This window comes from Gopherus flavomarginatus, chromosome 1 (assembly GCF_025201925.1).
Source record: "Gopherus flavomarginatus isolate rGopFla2 chromosome 1, rGopFla2.mat.asm, whole genome shotgun sequence".
Classification (NCBI taxonomy): domain Eukaryota; kingdom Metazoa; phylum Chordata; order Testudines; family Testudinidae; genus Gopherus; species Gopherus flavomarginatus.
The window spans coordinates 14,446-32,527 of NC_066617.1; the positions used below are offsets into that span (position 1 = coordinate 14,446).

At 47.7% G+C, this 18,082-nt stretch overlaps 1 protein-coding gene across 3 annotated transcripts in view; it reads left to right on the forward strand.

The window, feature by feature from the left end:
• Window positions 1-17,952: 17,952 nt before the first annotated feature.
• Window positions 17,953-18,082, forward strand: part of GOLGB1 (golgin B1) — a 154,535-nt gene continuing 154,405 nt past the window's right edge. Inside the window, exon 1 of one of the 3 annotated variants that reach the window (XM_050952566.1) lies at window positions 17,953-18,078. In XM_050952566.1, the coding sequence (XP_050808523.1) occupies window positions 17,986-18,078 (93 nt within the window). In that variant the 5' untranslated portion in view covers window positions 17,953-17,985. The remainder of the gene's footprint in view (window positions 18,079-18,082) is intronic. The other 2 variants (XM_050952576.1, XM_050952586.1) reach the window with 2 other exon arrangements.

Below are 18,082 nucleotides of genomic sequence, written 5' to 3' on the forward strand. Positions count from 1 at the left end.
TAAAAATTCTGACCTGAGGAGGGGCCAAAGAGAAAGTGTCCCCAACCTTATTGCTTCTCCTTTCTTGCAGATCTCGAAATCTGTTTGGATTTCTCATGAACAGCAGTAATTACTAAGGATGAAGGGGAGTATAAAAATATTCAATCCCCGTAGAAGGAACTTGATATTTCTTATCTACTTATTTGGAAGTTGCAGATATAGAAAATGATGTTGCCCATAACTCCTTTGCTGGCTCAAGGATTCCTTCTTTAAATAGGTAAGAATACCTTATTTTGAGTAGAAAATTGTAGGATATAAAATTTTTCATGACTTTCTTGCACAAGTTCCAAAGGAATTTCTGATGTCTCCAATATCCTCTTTAACAGCTCTTGGTAAGCTTTGAAGTCCTCTACTGTTGTTGGAGTAGAAGATGCAACAGCCTCATCAGGAGAAGGAGATGGCATCTCTCCTTCTGGAGGAGGACCATTCTGAATCTGCTCTTCATCTTCCTTGGATAGAGGTGGAATTACAGACTGAGGAGAACATGTATGCAATTAAACTTGCCTCTGTAGGCATCTGCACCCTGAATTAGAAGGATACAAACATTGCTGATTTGGATTGTGTTAAGAAATGCAGTATGGCCAAATAAGAGGGGTCTCTTTTCAAAAACCTCACTTCTGCTAAAGGAAAAAGGAACATGAAATGTTGTTAAAATAAAAGTCTTACTCAATACTTTACATTTCAAATGCTTTAACTGTTTTCTCTTTGTTATAGGTTGGGACTGCCACCTGATGTGCTGAGATTACCTCTGAGCCTGTTTTCCCTAGCAGCTTTGGACTTCAGTACCCTGCCTTATTGAGCCAGACACTGCTGCAAACACAAACCCAGGTTTGTACCATGTCCCCCCAAAAGCTGCAAACTCAACAGAAAACAGCTTAAGTGCTCCTGTCTCTAGCATCCAGATACCCAGTTTCCAGTGCGGTCCAAACCCCAAATAAAACCATTTTACTCTGTATAAAGCTTATACAGGGTAAACTCATTAATTGTCTGCCCTCTATAACAGCAATAGAGAAATATGCACAGCTGTTTGCTCCCTCAGTAATTATTTGCTCTGGGTCAATTAATAAGCAGAAGTGATTTTATTAAGTACAAAAAATAGAATTTAAGTGGTTTCAAGTAATAACAGACAGAACATAACACAACACAAAAACATGCAAGGCTAAGCCTAAGCCTAATACAGTAGGCAACTAAATGCAGGTAAATCTCGCCCTCAGAGATGTTCCAGTAAGCTTCTTTCACAGACTAGATTCCTTCCTAGTCTGGGTCCAGCAATCACTCACACCTTTGTAGTTACTGCCCTTTGTTCCAGTTTCTTTGAGGCATCTCTTTGAGGTGGAGAGGCTCTCTCTTGACCCAGCTGAAGACAAAGTGGGGGGGGGGGTTTAGGGCCTTTTCTATTCTTGCTAGTGGGAGGAAACCCCTTTGATCTCCTGTGCAAGATCACAGCCACAAAATGGAGTCTGTAGCCACCTGGGCAAGTCACCTGTCTATGAATGATTCAGCTTTTTGCAGGCTGATGCCATTGTTTTACAAGTTAGTTTGAATGTTCCCAGGGAGGCTCAGATGTGGATTGGTGTCTCCCAAAGTCCATTGTCAGTTAAGTGTTTCTTGATAGGACTATTCTCAGTAAGGGGCCATTCTCAAGAAGCTGACCAGATGCTTCACTGAGGCTACTTAGAATCAAATGATTACATAGCCAATATTCATAACATTAAATATAAAAATGATACACAAATACAGACAGCATAATCATAACCAGCAAACTACAACCTTTCCATAGACACCCCACTTGGCCTTTTCTGTACAAGACCTGGTGCAACCATAGGACCCTGGTTGCAACAATGATCTATACAATCACAGTTCCTGTCAATACCGTCACACCCTTCTTTACTATATCTTTAATCAAATTTTTAAAAGAACGTTTGTGTTTGCGCCATGGTTTTAAGCAGGCGCAGTCTTTGTATACCAAATCTTGTTCAATAATGTTCAATGTTGAACAGTTTCAGGGACGTGTTAACATCTTAAATGCTTTGGGTCCTTCATTCCATCTAAACAGTGCTGAACAGTGCTGAAAGAGACCAAGTGGCGATAAGATAAGGAACTCAGAGGTGGATAGATCACAGTAGCGTTTGGTGAACACAAGGCCTAGTGAGTGGAGACTTGACTCAAGTCTGCAAGTCAAAAGAGGTGGTAGGGCAAGCAGAGATGTGGGCTAAGGGGTCCAATGGGCCATCAATGGGGAAGTTGAAGGGTGATGAGGGATTTCAACTACCCAAACATCTGTTGGGAAAACAACAGCAGTTCTTAGAATGTATTGGAGACTTATTTTTTTTTTTAAATTTCAGACGGCAGAGAAAGCTACTAGGGGAGGGGCTGTTCTAGATTTGATTTTGACAAATAGGGAGAAACTGGTTGAGAATTTGAAAGTGAAAGACAGCTTAAGTGAAACTGGTCATGAACTCATCACTTCATGAGTTTAAGGAATGGAAAGAGGGAAAAACGGCACAATAAAGAATGGATTTCAAGATGACAGATTGATCAAACTCAGGGTATTAGTAGATAAGATCCCATGGGAAGCAAGTGTAAGGGGAAAAAGACATTAAGAGCACAAGAGTAAACTATCCCACTGCGTAGGAAAGATAGGAAGTATGGCAAGAGACCACCCTGGCCTAGCCAGGAGATCTTCAGTGATCTGAAACTCAAAAAGTCTTATAAAAAAGTAGAAACATTTACATAGGATGACTAAACAAATAACATAGGTATGCAGGGATAAAATTAGAAATACCAAGGCACAAAATGAGATTAAACTAGTTAGAGACATAAAGGGTAACAATAAAACATTCTGCAAATACATTAGAAGCAAGAGGAAGACCAAGGATAGGATAGGCCCATTACTCGGGGGGGGGGGGGGGCAAGAACAATAACAGAAAATGTAGGTATGGCAGAAGTGCTTTCACCAAAAAGGACAGTGGCATTTGGATGTAAAACATAGTGAATGTCAGTGAAAATGAGGTAGGATCAAAGGCTAAAATAGAGAATTAATAAGTTAGATGTTTTCAGGTCACCAGGGCCTGATGAAATGCGTCCTAGAATACTTAAGGATATGACTGAGGAGCTATCTTTAAAAAGTCATGGAAGACAGGAGAGATTCCAGAGGACTAAAAAAGGGGGATTAAGGATAACCCGGGGAATTACAGACCAGTCACTTTAACTTCTGTACCTGGAAAGATAGTAGAGCAAAAAATTAAGTAATCAATTTGCAAACACCTAGATAAGGTGATAAGTAACAGTCAATGTGGATTTGTCAAGAAAAGTCATGTCGCACTAACCTAATAGCTTTCTTTGACAGGTGACAGAGCTTCTTCTCCACCTTGGTGGGTCCTACACTTCTGTTTAGCAGTGTGCTGGAGTATTCCTCTTTCCTCAGAGTTTCACCCATGAACCTGGGCTTGCTGCTGGAGCAAGGTTCCTTCCACCCTCCTTGAGGGAGAGATTGGAGGGGGAGGGGCATTGGAACCTCTCAGTCTCTGGTAAGTTCTGCAGGCATGGTAGCCACAGACTAGACAACCAGTTCAGTCTCTCTCCTCGGGAGGGGTCTCTTCCCTCAGATCCCAGTTGGGCAGAGATTCTCTCACTCTTCCTTTCTCTACCTGCAGGGTTTCTTTCCTGTGCTTATCAGCATCTGCTACCCAGCTCACCAGTTGTTCACCCTCCTCTCATAGCTCCTAGCACAGATGCCTATTGGGCTGGAGGGGAGGCTTTTAACAGGTTTGAGCATGTCTTTGATTGGCCCCAGGTGTCCAAATTAACCTAGAGTACCCCATTCAGCTATCAAGAGAAAAAGGACCTGCTTAGCTTGGAGGTAAAGATCAGCCTTCCAGACCACTCTCTTGCAGGTGTGGAACTGCTGCTGGGCCCAGGGCTCTTGCTGCCTCAGCTTCTTATCTGAGTCAGATCCCCCTGCCACCTTGCTGGCTGGTGGATTCCCTGGTTTCTGCTGCTCCTTGGGGCGGGGGAGCCTGCTGGCCTGATCCCTGGAGGGGGAGAGAGGGACACTGCTCCTGTTGTTGCCACTGCCAGCACCAGAGGGGTCTCTCCTGCCTGGTTGCCAGACTACCTGCTGGTGCTGCTGCCTGGTAGCCTGCTGGTGCCTTCAGGAGGAAGGAGACCTCTGTTTCTGAGGGAGTGTGCAGAAACCCTGCAGGACACTGTGGAGGGGGACCTCCTGAATGACTGAGTAACTTTCCATCTTTTCTCTTGTGGTGGTGGTATTGACTGTTGCTGTGGAGTGACAGGGGGTGTGATGTGGAGTCTGCTTCTGGTCCATCTGTCCCGCTTACCTCCCCACTGTTGCCCCCTCCACCACCCCCACTTACTATCTGCCTCTGCTTCTTACTGTGGGACTCAGCTGTTTGCCTCTCCCCTCTTTACACTGCTTGGGCCTGTAGCAGCAGTCAGAAGAGACCTGTGTTTACAAGCTGTAACAATGCGGTTCTGGTGGGACCCAACTGAGAGTGCCTGTTCAGGTCAAATTGCTTAAGACAGGGCAGTTACAGCCCAAGACTGGGGTTTTTCCACCTCTAAGGCAAACCAGCCAGACAAAGACAACTTTGGTTTCACCCCACTGGCGGACCACAAGCAATTCCCTTAGACACTCCAGTTTCCCATATCACCACCAGTGCCACTCATCCTGGGGACGAATGGTTATGACAACCAACCCCCAATAAAAGGAAAAGGTTCTCTCCATCCGAAAGAACCAAGCCCCAGACCCAGGTCAATATACAAACCAGATCTTACCCACAAATCACACTATTGCCAATCCTTTAGAATGTAAAATCTAAAGGTTTATTCATAAAAGGAAAAAAAGATATAGATGAGAGCCTGAATTGGTGAAATGGAATCAATTACATACAGTGATGGCAAAGTTCTTGGTTCAGGCTTGTAGCAGTGATGAAATAAACTGCAGGTTTAAATCAAATCTCTGCAGTACATCCACAGCTGGAGTGAGTCATTCAGTCCTTTGTGTAGAGCTTCCATTTGTAGCAAAGTCCCTCCAGGGGTAAGAAGCAGGATTGAAGACAAAATGGAGATGAGGCATCAGCCTTTTATAATCTTTTCCAGGTGTAAGAACCCCTCTTTGTCCTTACTGTGGAAAATTACAGCAAAATGGAGTCTGGAGTCACATGGCCAAGTTCCTGCATACTTTGCTGAGTTAAGGTGTATCTGCCTTCTCTCAATGGGTCACTTGTATAGCAGATGGTTCTTAATGGGCCATCAAGCAGGCTAGGCAGAGCTAACACCAACTTGTCTGGGATGTCACCCAGAAGCATAGCATAAGTTTGAAGTACAGAGCCAATATTCATATCTTCAACTACAAAAAAGATACATGCACACAGACAGCATAATTATAACCAGCAACCTATAACCTGGTCTTAGACACCTCATTTGAGCCCCTTTATACTAGATTTGGTGCCAGTACAGGACTTTTGTTGCAACCATATTCTATATGGTCCTAGATTATGTCAACAACATCACAAGTGCATGTGCCTTCTCCCTCCCCTTGGGCTAGCCCTTACCACTCCTGCTGCTTTCAGCTGGTGGATTTTCCCACCATCTGCCTTGACTGCTAGTCTCCCTGCAGCAGTTTCCACCACTTTCCCCCTACTACCTGTCCTGCTCACCTGTAAACATGCAGACTCACCCCTGCAGCACCTCCTGCTGGTCATTTCCAGGAATTAGCTTTTCAACCCAGGAGCATCCTCTGTTGGCCAGTGATCCACTACCACTGCTGCCTCCCCCATGTCCCTCCCAGGACCCTGGTGCCCCTTTAACTGGGTGCTGCCCCCTGGCAGTACCCCCCCAGTTCTAGGTCTCCCTCTCCCAGGGGAACCCCCACCCACTATCCCCAATTCACCTCAGTCTTGGCTATTACCCCGTCTCCATCTAGCCCCTATTCACTGGGGAAGACTGCAGTATAAGCCACTCATCACAGGCAATGCGGTTTGGACCTGCTGCCTCTGGCTACCCATGGGCTGCCCCCTGCAACTCAGTACCTAATAGGCTCTACCAGACCTGCAGCCTGGGGCTTTCCTAGGCCAGAGCTCCCCAGCTCCCTTGGCCCTTCCCTAGCCCTACGCCACTTCAGATACCTGGTTAACCTCCCTACAGCCAGGCGCTTCTCTCTCTCTGAACACAGAGAGAGTCTGCTTGAGTGCTTGGCTCAAGCTTTATAGAGCCAGCTGGGCCCTGATTGGGATGTGGCCCCAGCTGAGCCTACTTCCTCCCCATCAGCACAAGCATCTTCCCCTTCCACAGCCCTCCTCCACGGCTGTTTTAAACCCCTCAAGGCAGGAGCAGGTAATCACCCCGCTATACTGCCCCTTCTGAGGGAGAGGAGGTTGGCCGATGGAGACTCCGGTGACTGTGGGGCTTGCTTCCGCTCCATGGTCCGATCACGCATCCGGGCAGAGTTCCTCTGGGCGGCGTCCACTGGCTCCCTTGACGCCTTCGAGGAGCAGTGGGCGCTGTCCGGGGTTCTCTGCTCCGTGTCCCCGTCGGGTTCCCTCCTTCTGACCCTTTGACCTCACTCCTGTCCCTGTTCTTTTATTAGTTGTCCCCCGCACTCAGTGGGTTCTGTGGCCCTGTGGTTCCTCCCCTTAGGCTGGGGGAGGATCCTTTAGCAGTGGGCGGGTTTCGCCCGCCCACTTCCCAGACACCCAATAGATATACTGCCCCTTCTGAGGGAGAGGAGGTTGGCCGATGGAGACTCCGGTGACTGTGGGGCTTGTTTCCGATCCTTGGTCCGATCACGCATCCGGGCGGAGTTCCTCTGGGCGGCGTCCACTGGCTCCCTTGACGCCTTTGAGGAGCAGTGGGCGCTGTCCGGGGTTCTCTGCTTGGTGTCCCCATCAGGCTCCCTTCTTATGACTCTTTGACCGCACTCCTGTCCCTGTTCTTTCATTAGTTGTCCCCCGAAATCAGTTGGGTTCTGAGGTCCTGTATATCATCCCCTTAGGCTGGAGGCGAGATCCTTTAGCATTAGGAGGGCTTCCGCCTGCCCAGTTCCCAGAAATCCAATACATACACTGCCCCTTCCGGTCCATCCGCCCCCTTTTTTTGCTGTGGCCCCAGTAGCTTCAGTTTGTTTGCCTGCCTCACCCCAGCCCCTGAACTTAGTCCTTTTTCTCTGCTTGCCCTGCCCCCATCCTGTTTCTAGCCTGTTTTCTTTTCCCGGTCCCAGCTAGACCCCTTGTGCCAATGTCCCCTCCTACATGCATGTGCTCCCCTTTTATGTTGAACCTCAGTATTCACTGCACTCCCCATGACGTTGTAGTCATCCCCCCACCCCTGGTGGATCCGGAGGAGCCGGTAATCTCATCTAGTGTTGGTGACCGCGCCCCTCCTTCTCTGCCTTGAGAGGTGCCCCTGTGCTCTCCCTCCTGCAGCCTAGCACGGAGGAGCAGTTGACCTTCACCCCCCTATCCTATCCCTATCCTTGAGCATATCTACCTCTCTCCCCAGCTGAGTATCATCCACAAATTTGCTGAGGATGCAATCCATCCCATCATCCAGATCATTCATGAAGATGTTGAATAAAACCAGCCCCAGGACCAACCTCCACTTGATACTGGCTGCCAACTAGACATGGAGCTGTTGATCACTACCCATTAAGCCTGACAATCTAGCCAGCTTTCTATCCACCTTATAGTCCATTAATCCAATCATACTTTTTAAGTTGCTGGCAAGAATACTGTGGGAGACTATATCAAAAGATTTCTCTTAGAGGATAATCTATTGATAGAGATTCTCTAGGTTTTAGTCAGGAGGAGAGGATGGAAGAGGATAATGTAAGGGCCAGATCAGATGACAAACATTCACATAAAAAGAATCGGACACATCAGAAAAGGGCAGACAAATAAACAGTGACAAGTTTTTAAAGTGCTTGTACATAAATGCTAGAAGTCTACATAATATGATGAGTGAACTAGAGTGCCTCGTGATAAAGGAGGACATTGATATAATAGGCATCACAGAAACCTGGTGGAGTGAGGACAATCAATGGGATATAATCATTCTGGGGTACAAAATATATCGGAAGGACAGAACAGGTCGTGGTGGTGGGGGAGGGGGAGTGGCACTATATGTGAAAGAAAATGTAGACTCAAATGAAGTAAAAACCTTAAGTGAATCCACATGTTCCATAGAATCTCTATGGAGAGTAATTTCCTGCTCTAATAAGAATATAACATTAGGGATCTATTAAACTGCTCTACAGCCAAAATGCTTCTGAAATAAATGTAGTCCAACTTTACTAATTCTGGGTCAGTGAGAACGAAAATGATGCTTAAAATTGTTGATTGGCTCTAGTTTTCAAGATATGCTATTGAGTCAGTATATACGACCCTTGACTTGGGAATGGCGGAGGATAAGTGAGTTATAAAGGGAAGGGATCTCATTTTAAACCAGAAATGACTAAAATACATCTTTGAGTGGATCTATGAATAAATCTATGACTGGGTTTGGACAGTACTTGCTTTTTAGGCAAAACAATGAATGATGCAATCTGAAGCTGGTATTGCGTCATACGTGATATGAATTGCATCCTGTTATTCCTAGAAGTCAGGGATGATGCAATCATAACGAAGCTTACATCACTCTGCTGAACAAATTGCCCTATATCAGCTCTAGAAATCATACAGTGTCATGCTCTCTTATTTGTCAGTGTTTGATTTTTCAAAGGGACACATTTCTGTTTAGCCAAAGTGAGCAGAGATGCCTCATACTTGTGTGAACAGTGCAGATAACTTCTGCTATGTTTGTGGTGAAGTGACTTTTGCATCACAAAAGCGCAGTATAACCACTATGGTTAAGAAAGCCTATCACCTTTATTTTGGCTGCAAAATTGGAGATCAGGACAAGAGGTGGACCACACACATCTGCTGCAACACTTGTGCAACAAATCTTCGCCAGTGGTTGAACAGGAAAAGGAAATCTATGCCTTTTGCAGTGCCAATGATTTGGAGAGAGCCAACAGATCATACCGGCAATTGATACTTCTGCATGGTGCCTCCGGTTGGGAAAGGTGTGTCAAAGAAGAAAAAGTGGACTGTGCATTATCCAAACATTCCATCAGCTATATGCCCAGTGCCCCACGGAGAAGGACTGCCGGTTCCTGATGCACCAGAATCATTCTCACTTGAGTCAGACGAGGAAGAGGAAGAGGATGAAACTTCTGGTCCTGAACCATCAATGTCACAGGACCCACATTTTCTCCCATCCTCCTCCTCTGAACCACCTCATAACACAAGGTGAACTGAATGACCTTGTCAGGGATTTGGAACTACCCAAGAGTAAGGCAGAGCTGTTGGGCTCCAGACTACAGCAGTGGAATCTCCTGGCAGGCTATCAGGGCAAATGGAGCCCATCAATGATTGCAGACTATTCCTGGACAGTGACAAGAGATGCTCCATTTAATGAATACAAGAGACAAGCCAAGAATCGCCGAGTAGACACTGAATAGGACTAAACTATGTACATAATAGTTTTTTGCCTTTTGTTTCATAATAAATGTTATTTATATAACCCTTTTGCTGATTTTTAAAGTGTTACATAGACAGGTGAAATATTATCATGTAAAGCAACCATAAACACATGAAAAGACCTAGGTTTACAATTTATGATTAAAACTCTACTATCTACACAATATACATAGACATAAAATGTAAAAACTTAAATATCTTAGAAACAGTAGCCAATCAGTTGTTTTAATTGTCATATTTGAATTCAGCACATCAAAATACATAATAAATATCACATTTTATCTCTGAAGCAAATGACTTCTCAAAAATTGTAGACCAGTGTTATCGACCACCTGACCAGGACAGTGATAGTAAGGATGAAATGCTAAGGGAAATTAGTGTGGCTATCAAAATTAAGAACTCAGTAATAGTGGGGGATTTCAATTATCCCCATATTGACTGGGAATATTGCACCTCAGGATGAAATGCAGAGACAAAATTTCTCAATACTTTAAATGACTGCTTCTTGGCAGCTGGTACGGGAACCCACAAGGGGAGAGGCAATGCTCGATTTAGTCCTGAGTGGAGCACAGGAACTGGTCCAAGAGGTAACTATAATAGGACCACTTGGAAATAGTGACCATAATATAACAACATTTAACATCCCTGTGGTGGGAAGAACATCTCAACAGCCCAACACTGTGGCATTTAATTTAAAAAAGGGGAACTTTGCAAAAATGAGGGGGTTAGTTAAACAGAAATTAAAAGGTACAGTGACTAAAGTGAAATCCCTGCAAGCTGCATGGATGCTTTTCAAAGACACTGTAACAGAGCCCCAACTTAAATGTATACCCCAAACTAAAAAACACAATAAAAAAACTAAAGAGCCACCGTGGCTTAACAACCATGTAAAAGAAGCAGTGTGAGATAAAAAGGCATCTTTTAAAAAGTGGAAGTCAAATCCTAGTGAGGTAAATAGAAAGGAGCATAAACACTGTCAATATAAGTGTAAATATGTAATAAGAAAAGCCAAAGAGGAGTCTGAAGAATGGCTAGCCAAAAACTCAAAAGGTAATAACAAAATGTGTTTTAAATACATCAGAAACAGGAAGCCTGCTAAATAACCAGTGGGGTCCCTGGATGATCGAGATACAAAAGGAGTGCTTAAAGACAATAAAGTAATTGCGGAGAAACTAAATGGATTCTTTGCTTCAGTCTTCACGGTTGAAGATGTTAGGGAGATTCTCAAACCTGAGCAGGCTTTTGTAGGCGACAAATCTGAGGAACCGTCATAGATTGAAGTGTCACTAGAGAAGATTTTGGAATTAATTGATAAATTTAACAGTAACAAGTCACCTGGACCAGACAGCATTCACCCAAGAGTTCTGAAAGAACTCTAATGTGAAGTTGCAGAACTATTAACTAAGGTTTGTAAAAGCAGCAAAGAATCCTGTGGCACCTTATAGACTAACAGACATTTTGGAGCATGAGCTTTCGTGGGTGAATACCCACTTCGTCAGATGCATGTAGTGGAAATTTCCAGGGGCAGGTATATATATGCAAGCAAGCTAGAGATAATGAGGTTAGTTCAATCAGAGAGGATGAGGCCCTGTTCTAGCAGTTGAGGTGTGAAAACCAAGGGAGGAGAAACTGGTTTTGTAGTTGACAAGCCATTCACAGTCTTTGTTTAATCCTGAACTGATGGTGTCAAATTTGCAGATGAACTGAAGCTCAAACTGGACAGTCTCTACAGAAAAGGATAAATGGACATAAATCAGATATTAGGAATGGCAATATACAAAAACCTGTAGGAGAACACTTCAACCTCCCTGGCCACACTATAGCAGATCTTAAGGTGGCCATCCTGCAGTGAAAAAACTTCAGGACCAGACTTCAAAGAGAAACTGCTGAGCTTCAGTTCATCTGCAAATTTGACACCATCAGTTCAGGATTAAACAAAGATTGTGAATGGCTTGCCAACTACAGAACCAGTTTCTCCTCCCTTGGTTTTCACACCTCAACTGCTAGAACAGGGCCTCATCCTCCCTGATTGAACTAACCTCATTATCTCTAGCTTGCTTGCATATATATACCTGCTCCTGGAAATTTCCACTACATGCATCTGACGAAGTGGGTATTCACCCACGAAAGCTCATGCTCCAAAACGTCTGTTAGTCTATAAGGTGCCAGAGGATTCTTTGCTGCTTTTACAGATCCAGACTAACAAGGCTACCCCTCTGATACTTAACTAAGATTTGTAACCTGTCCTTTAAAATGGCTTTGGTACCCAATGACTGGAAGATAGCTAATGTAATGCCAATATTTTAAAAAGGGTTCTAGAGGTAATTCTGAAAATTACAGACCAGGAAGTCTAACGTCAGTACTGGGCAAATTAGTTGAAACAATAGTAAAGAATAAAATTGTCAGACAGACAGAAGAACATAAATTGTTGGGCAAAAGTCAACATGGTTTCTGTAAAGGGAAATCATGTCTTACTAATTATTAGAGTTTTTTGAAAGGGTCAACAAACATGTGGTCAAGGGGGATCCAGTGGACACAGTGTACTTAGATTTCCAGAAAGCCTTTGACAAGGTCCCTCACCAAAGGCTCTTACATAAATTAAGTTTTCATGGGATAAAAGGGAAGGTCTTTTCATGGACTGAGAACTGGTTAAAAGACAGGGAACAAAGGGTAGGAATAAATGGTAAATTCTCAGAATGGAGAGGGGTAACTTGTGGTGTTCCCCAACGGTCAGTCCTAGGACCAATCCTATTCAATTTATTCATATATGATCCAGAAAAAGGGGTAAAAAGTGAGGTGGCAGATGATACTGAACTGCTCAAGATAGTTAGGACCAAAGCAGACTGTGAAGAACTTCAAAAAGATCTCACAAAACTAAGTGATTGGGCAACAAAATGGAAAATTAAATTTAATGTGGATAAATGTAAAGTAATGCACATTGGAAAAAATATCCCCAACTACACATACGATGGGGGCTAATTTAGCTACAACGAGTCAGGAAAAAGATCTTGGAGTCATTGTGGATAGTTCTCTGAAGACGTCCACGCAGTGCGCAGCGGCAGTCAAAAAGGCAAACAGGATGTTAGGAATCATTAAAAAGGGGATAGAGAATAAGACGGAGAGTATCTTATTGTCCTATATAAATTGATGGTATGCCCACATTTTGAATACTGCATACAGATGTGGTCTCCTCCTCGCAAAAAAGATATACTGGCATTAGAAAAGGTTCACAGAAGGGCAATTAAAATGATTAGGGATTTGAAATGGGTTCCATATGAGGAGAGATTAAAGAGGCTAGGACTTTTCAGCTTGGAAAAGAGAAGACTAAGGGGGGGATATGATAGAGGTATATAAAATCATGGGTGATGTGGAGAAAGTAAATAAGGACAAAGTTATTTACTTGTTCTCATAATATAAGAACTTGTGGAACTCCTTGCCTGAGGAGGTTGTGAAGTCTTGCACTATAACAGGATTTAAAAGAGAACTGGATAAATTCATGGAGGTTAAGTCCATTAATGGCTATTAGCCAGGATGGGTAAGGAATGGTGTCCCTAGCCTCTGTTTGTCAGAGGGTGGAGGGGAATGGCAGGAGATCACTTGATCATTACCTGTTAGGTTCACTTCTTCTGGCGCATCTGGCATTGGCCACTGTCGGTAGACAGGATACTGGGCTAGACGGACCTTTGGTCTGACCCAGTGTGGCCGTTCTTATGTTAGTACTGGAACAGGCTTCCTAACCCTAACCCTCACTGAATCACCCTGTCCCTCCCTTTATCCCCACTAATCCAGCCCTATAGACCCTACTAGGTCCCCACAGTCCCAAACCTTCCAATAGTAACAGTTTGTAGTGCTGTCTTTATTCTCTAAAGGATGTGCCAAGCTCTATGCACTGACTGGCTTTTATCTTTATTTTGTTGTCTTTCGGGACCAAAGAGGACACTGACAACAGTATTACATCTTGTGAGTGTGTGTGGCTAAAAAGGCCAATGGACGAATGGCAGTCCTTTCCACACTGAATGCATACGTAGTTCAATGTTGAGGAAGGAATTAGTCTCTGCCCACTGAATCTTCTGCTGTTTATGACTCATCCTTTGTGCCTCAAGATCCATACGGCCATTAACCTCGAACCAAGTAACATTAACCTCGAACTGAGTAACTGAACTGTTGACTGCTGCTCGCCATAGTGACCCATTGCTGATGACTCCCAGCATCAAAGCGGCACTACTTCAAGTTGTGTTTCAGTGTGTACTTGACGTCTTGTTGTTTTTTCGGCCCCCCTGGCAAGTGGTTACCCACTGTCAATTCCCCCTTGAGCAACTCTGCTTTGGCTTCTGGTGTCACCCGTCCCACCAGGCCTATGCCAGCACCAGGGTGATGTGCTGCGCACGGGGTCCATCCCCGCTCGTGGCTGTGCCCCAGTGTGATGCAGTAGGGACTGTCTGTGTGGGGAGCGGGAGAGCAGGGGAGGACTTTAGGGGATGGACGATGCCAGGGCCTGTAACCTGAGCTAGGTAAGGGAGGGGAAAGGTCAACACCTTTCCCCGGGAAGGGGACAAAGGAAGGGAGTGGCAGGAGTGAAGCAGTTTGAGTTTGGGCTTGGGGCTGTGTGGGCGGAATTCAGGGTATCCTAGCTAGGATCCAAGCACCCTGAAAGCCCAGAAGGACTCGGTGGAGGGGTCCTGACTGTGCCTGCAAGCTCTGCTGTAACCTGTGTTCCTGTTGTCCAATAAACCTTCTGTTTTACTGGCTGGCTAAGAGTCACTGTGGGTCCCAGGAAGAGGGGTGCAGGGCCGGACTCCCCCACACTCCGTGACAACTGGTGGCAGCGGCGGGAGATACTGCACCCCGTCGACGGCGCTTCCTGCAGTAAGTGGCTGGGGAGCAGTAAAACGAAGGGGTGATTAGCCCCTGGGAGTGTGTGCCCAGTGAGAAGGACTTTGCAGTAACAGGGTCCCCCGGGGGATTGCAGCGAGCGGTCCCAGGGGCGGAGGAGTCTGCAGCTCGACCCTGGCAGAGAGGTGGTGACCTCAAGAAGGGCTGGTGCACTAGGGGTCCCCCTGGAAACCGTGGGGAGCGGCGAACACCCCGGCCTGTGAGTGGTCAGCAGGAAGATGTATGCCAAGCGGCGCAAGTGTGACCTGGTGGAACTGTGTAAGCAGAGGGGGCTGCACCCAGGGAGGCTCAGCAAGGACCAGCTGATTGCCCAGCTGGAGCAGGGAGACCGCATGAATGAACGGAGCCCTGTCTCTGAGGGAAGCAGCCGGGCAGATGCAGCGCAGGCACCAGTGTCTGTCCCCGCTGGGAGTGGTCAGGCGGCGGACGAGGGCTTCCCGAGACCCCCCCTTCCTAGGCCTAGGGGAAGGGCGGGGAGGAGCCCAGTGTATACCGAGGGCACCGTGACACCCCCGGCCAGCAGGGGATCCTCCCGGCAACGCTCGGCATCCGTGGAGCGGACGCGGCTGGAATATGAAAGGGAGAAGCTCGAGTTAAAGAGGCAAAAGCTGGAGGAGAAGGCGAAACAGCGTGAACATGAGCGGGAGGAGAAGGAGAAACAGCGTAAACATGAGCGGGAGGAGAAGGAGAAACAGCGTAAACATGAGCTGGACCTGGCCCAGCTGACGAGCAGTGGGGCCCCGGCTGCGGTGAGTGAGGGGGGACCCAAGCCTACAAAGAGCTTTGATAAGCACTTGCTGCCCCGGCGTAAGGAGGGGAAGGCCTCTCCCGAGGGAGAGTCAGTGGTGGAGTATGTCCTGACCTTTCGGGAAAGACTGGCCGAGCTCATGGGCCTGGCCAGGGAGAATCTGGCCCGAGCCCAGAGGAGGCAGAAGGTCTGGTATGACCGCACGGCACGGGCCCGTGCCTTCGCTACCGGAGATCAGGTGATGGTCCTCATCCCCGTGAGGAGAAACAAACTCCAGGCCGCCTGGGAAGGCCCCTTCAAGGTTATCAAGCAACTGAATGAGGTAAACTATGTGGTGGAGCTGTCAAACCGGGCACATCACCGTCGGGTGTACCATGTGAACATGATGAAACCATACTATGACAGGGGGAATGTGGTGTTGGCCGTGTGTGGACATTGGGAGGGGCAGGGAGATGACCCCTTAGTAGATCTATTCCCTGGGACAAAAGCTGGTTCCCCCCTGGAGGCGATTCCCCTCTCTGATCAGCTGACCCCGGGCCAGCATGCTGAGATCAGAGAGGTGCTGCATCTATACCGACAGCTGTTTTCCAACCAGCCTGGACGCACTAATTTGACTGTCCACCGGGTGGAGACCGGGTCACATCCCCCTATAAGATGCTCCCCTTTTCGGGTCACTGGTAAAACTGCCCAGGATCTTGAAAGAGAGGTCAGGGACATGCTGGCTTTGGGGGTGATCCAGCCGTCTTCCAGCCCTTGGGCCTCGCCAGTAGTGCTGGTTCCCAAGAAGGATGGGTCAATCCGGTTCTGTGTGGACTATCGAAAGCTCAATGCCATCACCGTATCTGATGCCTACCCTATGCCCAGGCCTGACGAGCTCCTAGACAAGCTGGGAGGTGCTCGGTACCTGACCACTATGGATCTTACCAAAGGCTACTGGCAAGTGCCGCTGGACGCAGATGCCAGGCTGAAATCGGCCTTTATCACCCCTCTGGGGCTCTATGAGTTTTTGACCCTGCCCTTCGGCCTCAAGGGAGCGCCGGCCACCTTCCAGCGCCTGGTGGATCAGCTACTGAGGGGGATGGAGAGTTTTGCCGTGGCGTATATTGACGACATCTGCGTCTTCAGCCAGACCTGGGAGGACCACGTGTCCCAGGTTAAACAAGTCCTGGACCGACTCCGAAAGGCTGGGTTAACAGTAAAGGCTGAGAAGTGCAAGGTGGGGATGGCTGAAGTATCTTACCTGGGCCATCGGGTGGGGAGCGGCTGCCTGAAGCCGGAACCAGCCAAGGTGGAGGTGATCAGAGACTGGCCTGCTCCCCAAACCAAAAAGCAGGTCCAGGCCTTTATTGGGATGGCGGGGTACTATCGAAGGTTTGTGCCCCACTTCAGTGCCATAGCCGGCCCCATCACTGAACTGTGCAAAAAGGGGAAGCCAGACAAGGTGATCTGGACTGAGCAGTGCCAGGAGGCTTTCCGGGCGCTGAAGGAGGCTCTGGTTAGCGACCCAGTTCTGGCAAACCCAGATTTTGACAAACCCTTTATGGTGTTCACCGATGCCTCAGACACGGGACTGGGGGCGGTGTTAATGCAGGAGGATGAAAAGGGGGAGAGACACCCCATCGTGTACCTGAGTAAGAAGCTGCTACCCCGGGAACAAAGCTACGCGGCCATCGAGAAGGAATGCCTGGCCATGGTGTGGGCCCTTAAGAAGCTAGAGCCATATCTCTTTGGGCGACACTTCACCGTGTACACCGACCACTCTCCCCTGACCTGGCTGCACCAGATGAAAGGAGCCAATGCCAAGCTCCTGAGGTGGAGCCTGCTCCTGCAGGACTATGACATGGACGTGGTCCATGTGAAGGGAAGTGCCAACCTGACAGCGGATGCGTTGTCCCGGAGAGGGGACCCTGAACTTCCCCAGGTCACTGGGCAGAGTGACCCCGCTCAGTTCAGTCTCGAAGGGGGGAGAGATGTGATGCAGTAGGGACTGTCTGTGTGGGGAGCGGGAGAGCAGGGGAGGACTTTAGGGGATGGACGATGCCAGGGCCTGTAACCTGAGCTAGGTAAGGGGGGGGGAAAGGTCAACACCTTTCCCCGGGAAGGGGACAAAGGAAGGGAGTGGCAGGAGTGAAGCAGTTTGAGTTTGGGCTTGGGGCTGTGTGGGCGGAATTCAGGGTATCCTAGCTAGGATCCAAGCACCCTGAAAGCCCAGAAGGACTCGGTGGAGGGGTCCTGACTGTGCCTGCAAGCTCTGCTGTAACCTGTGTTCCTGTTGTCCAATAAACCTTCTGTTTTACTGGCTGGCTAAGAGTCACTGTGGGTCCCAGGAAGAGGGGTGCAGGGCCGGACTCCCCCACACTCCGTGACACCCAGAACCGGCTTATTTGGACTTTACCTGCCATTTGACGCGGGGTGTGGCGCGCGGCACTCAGCTCCCAGCCTGACGCGACACCTAACAGGTCTCAGCCCCACACCTACCTCAACTGTGTTTGGCGTTTAACACCGCCCGTTGCCACGCTGACTTTCAGACCGAACCAGCTATGTCTGCTGATTGGCTGTAGTGGTGTTATTGGGCGGATCCTCTTATTTCCTCTTGAGATTGGCGGTTTCATGCCTCGTGTAACTGTTACCCTAGCAACGGCTCATACGCCTCATTGTGATTGGCAGGTGACTATGTCCATTGCTCTGAGCGGGTGGCTGGCTAGTCCAATTCGGAGGCGGGAGGGGAGGTGACGCCGGATGTAGCTGTGGTGTGTTCCGGTGCTGATGTGGCTGGGGGTGGCGCTTGGCACCGAAGGTCGGAACTGGGGGCCCTACCGGAGTCGGGTGAACGCGGGGGAGACTGGGCTCCTGGCGCAGGTGA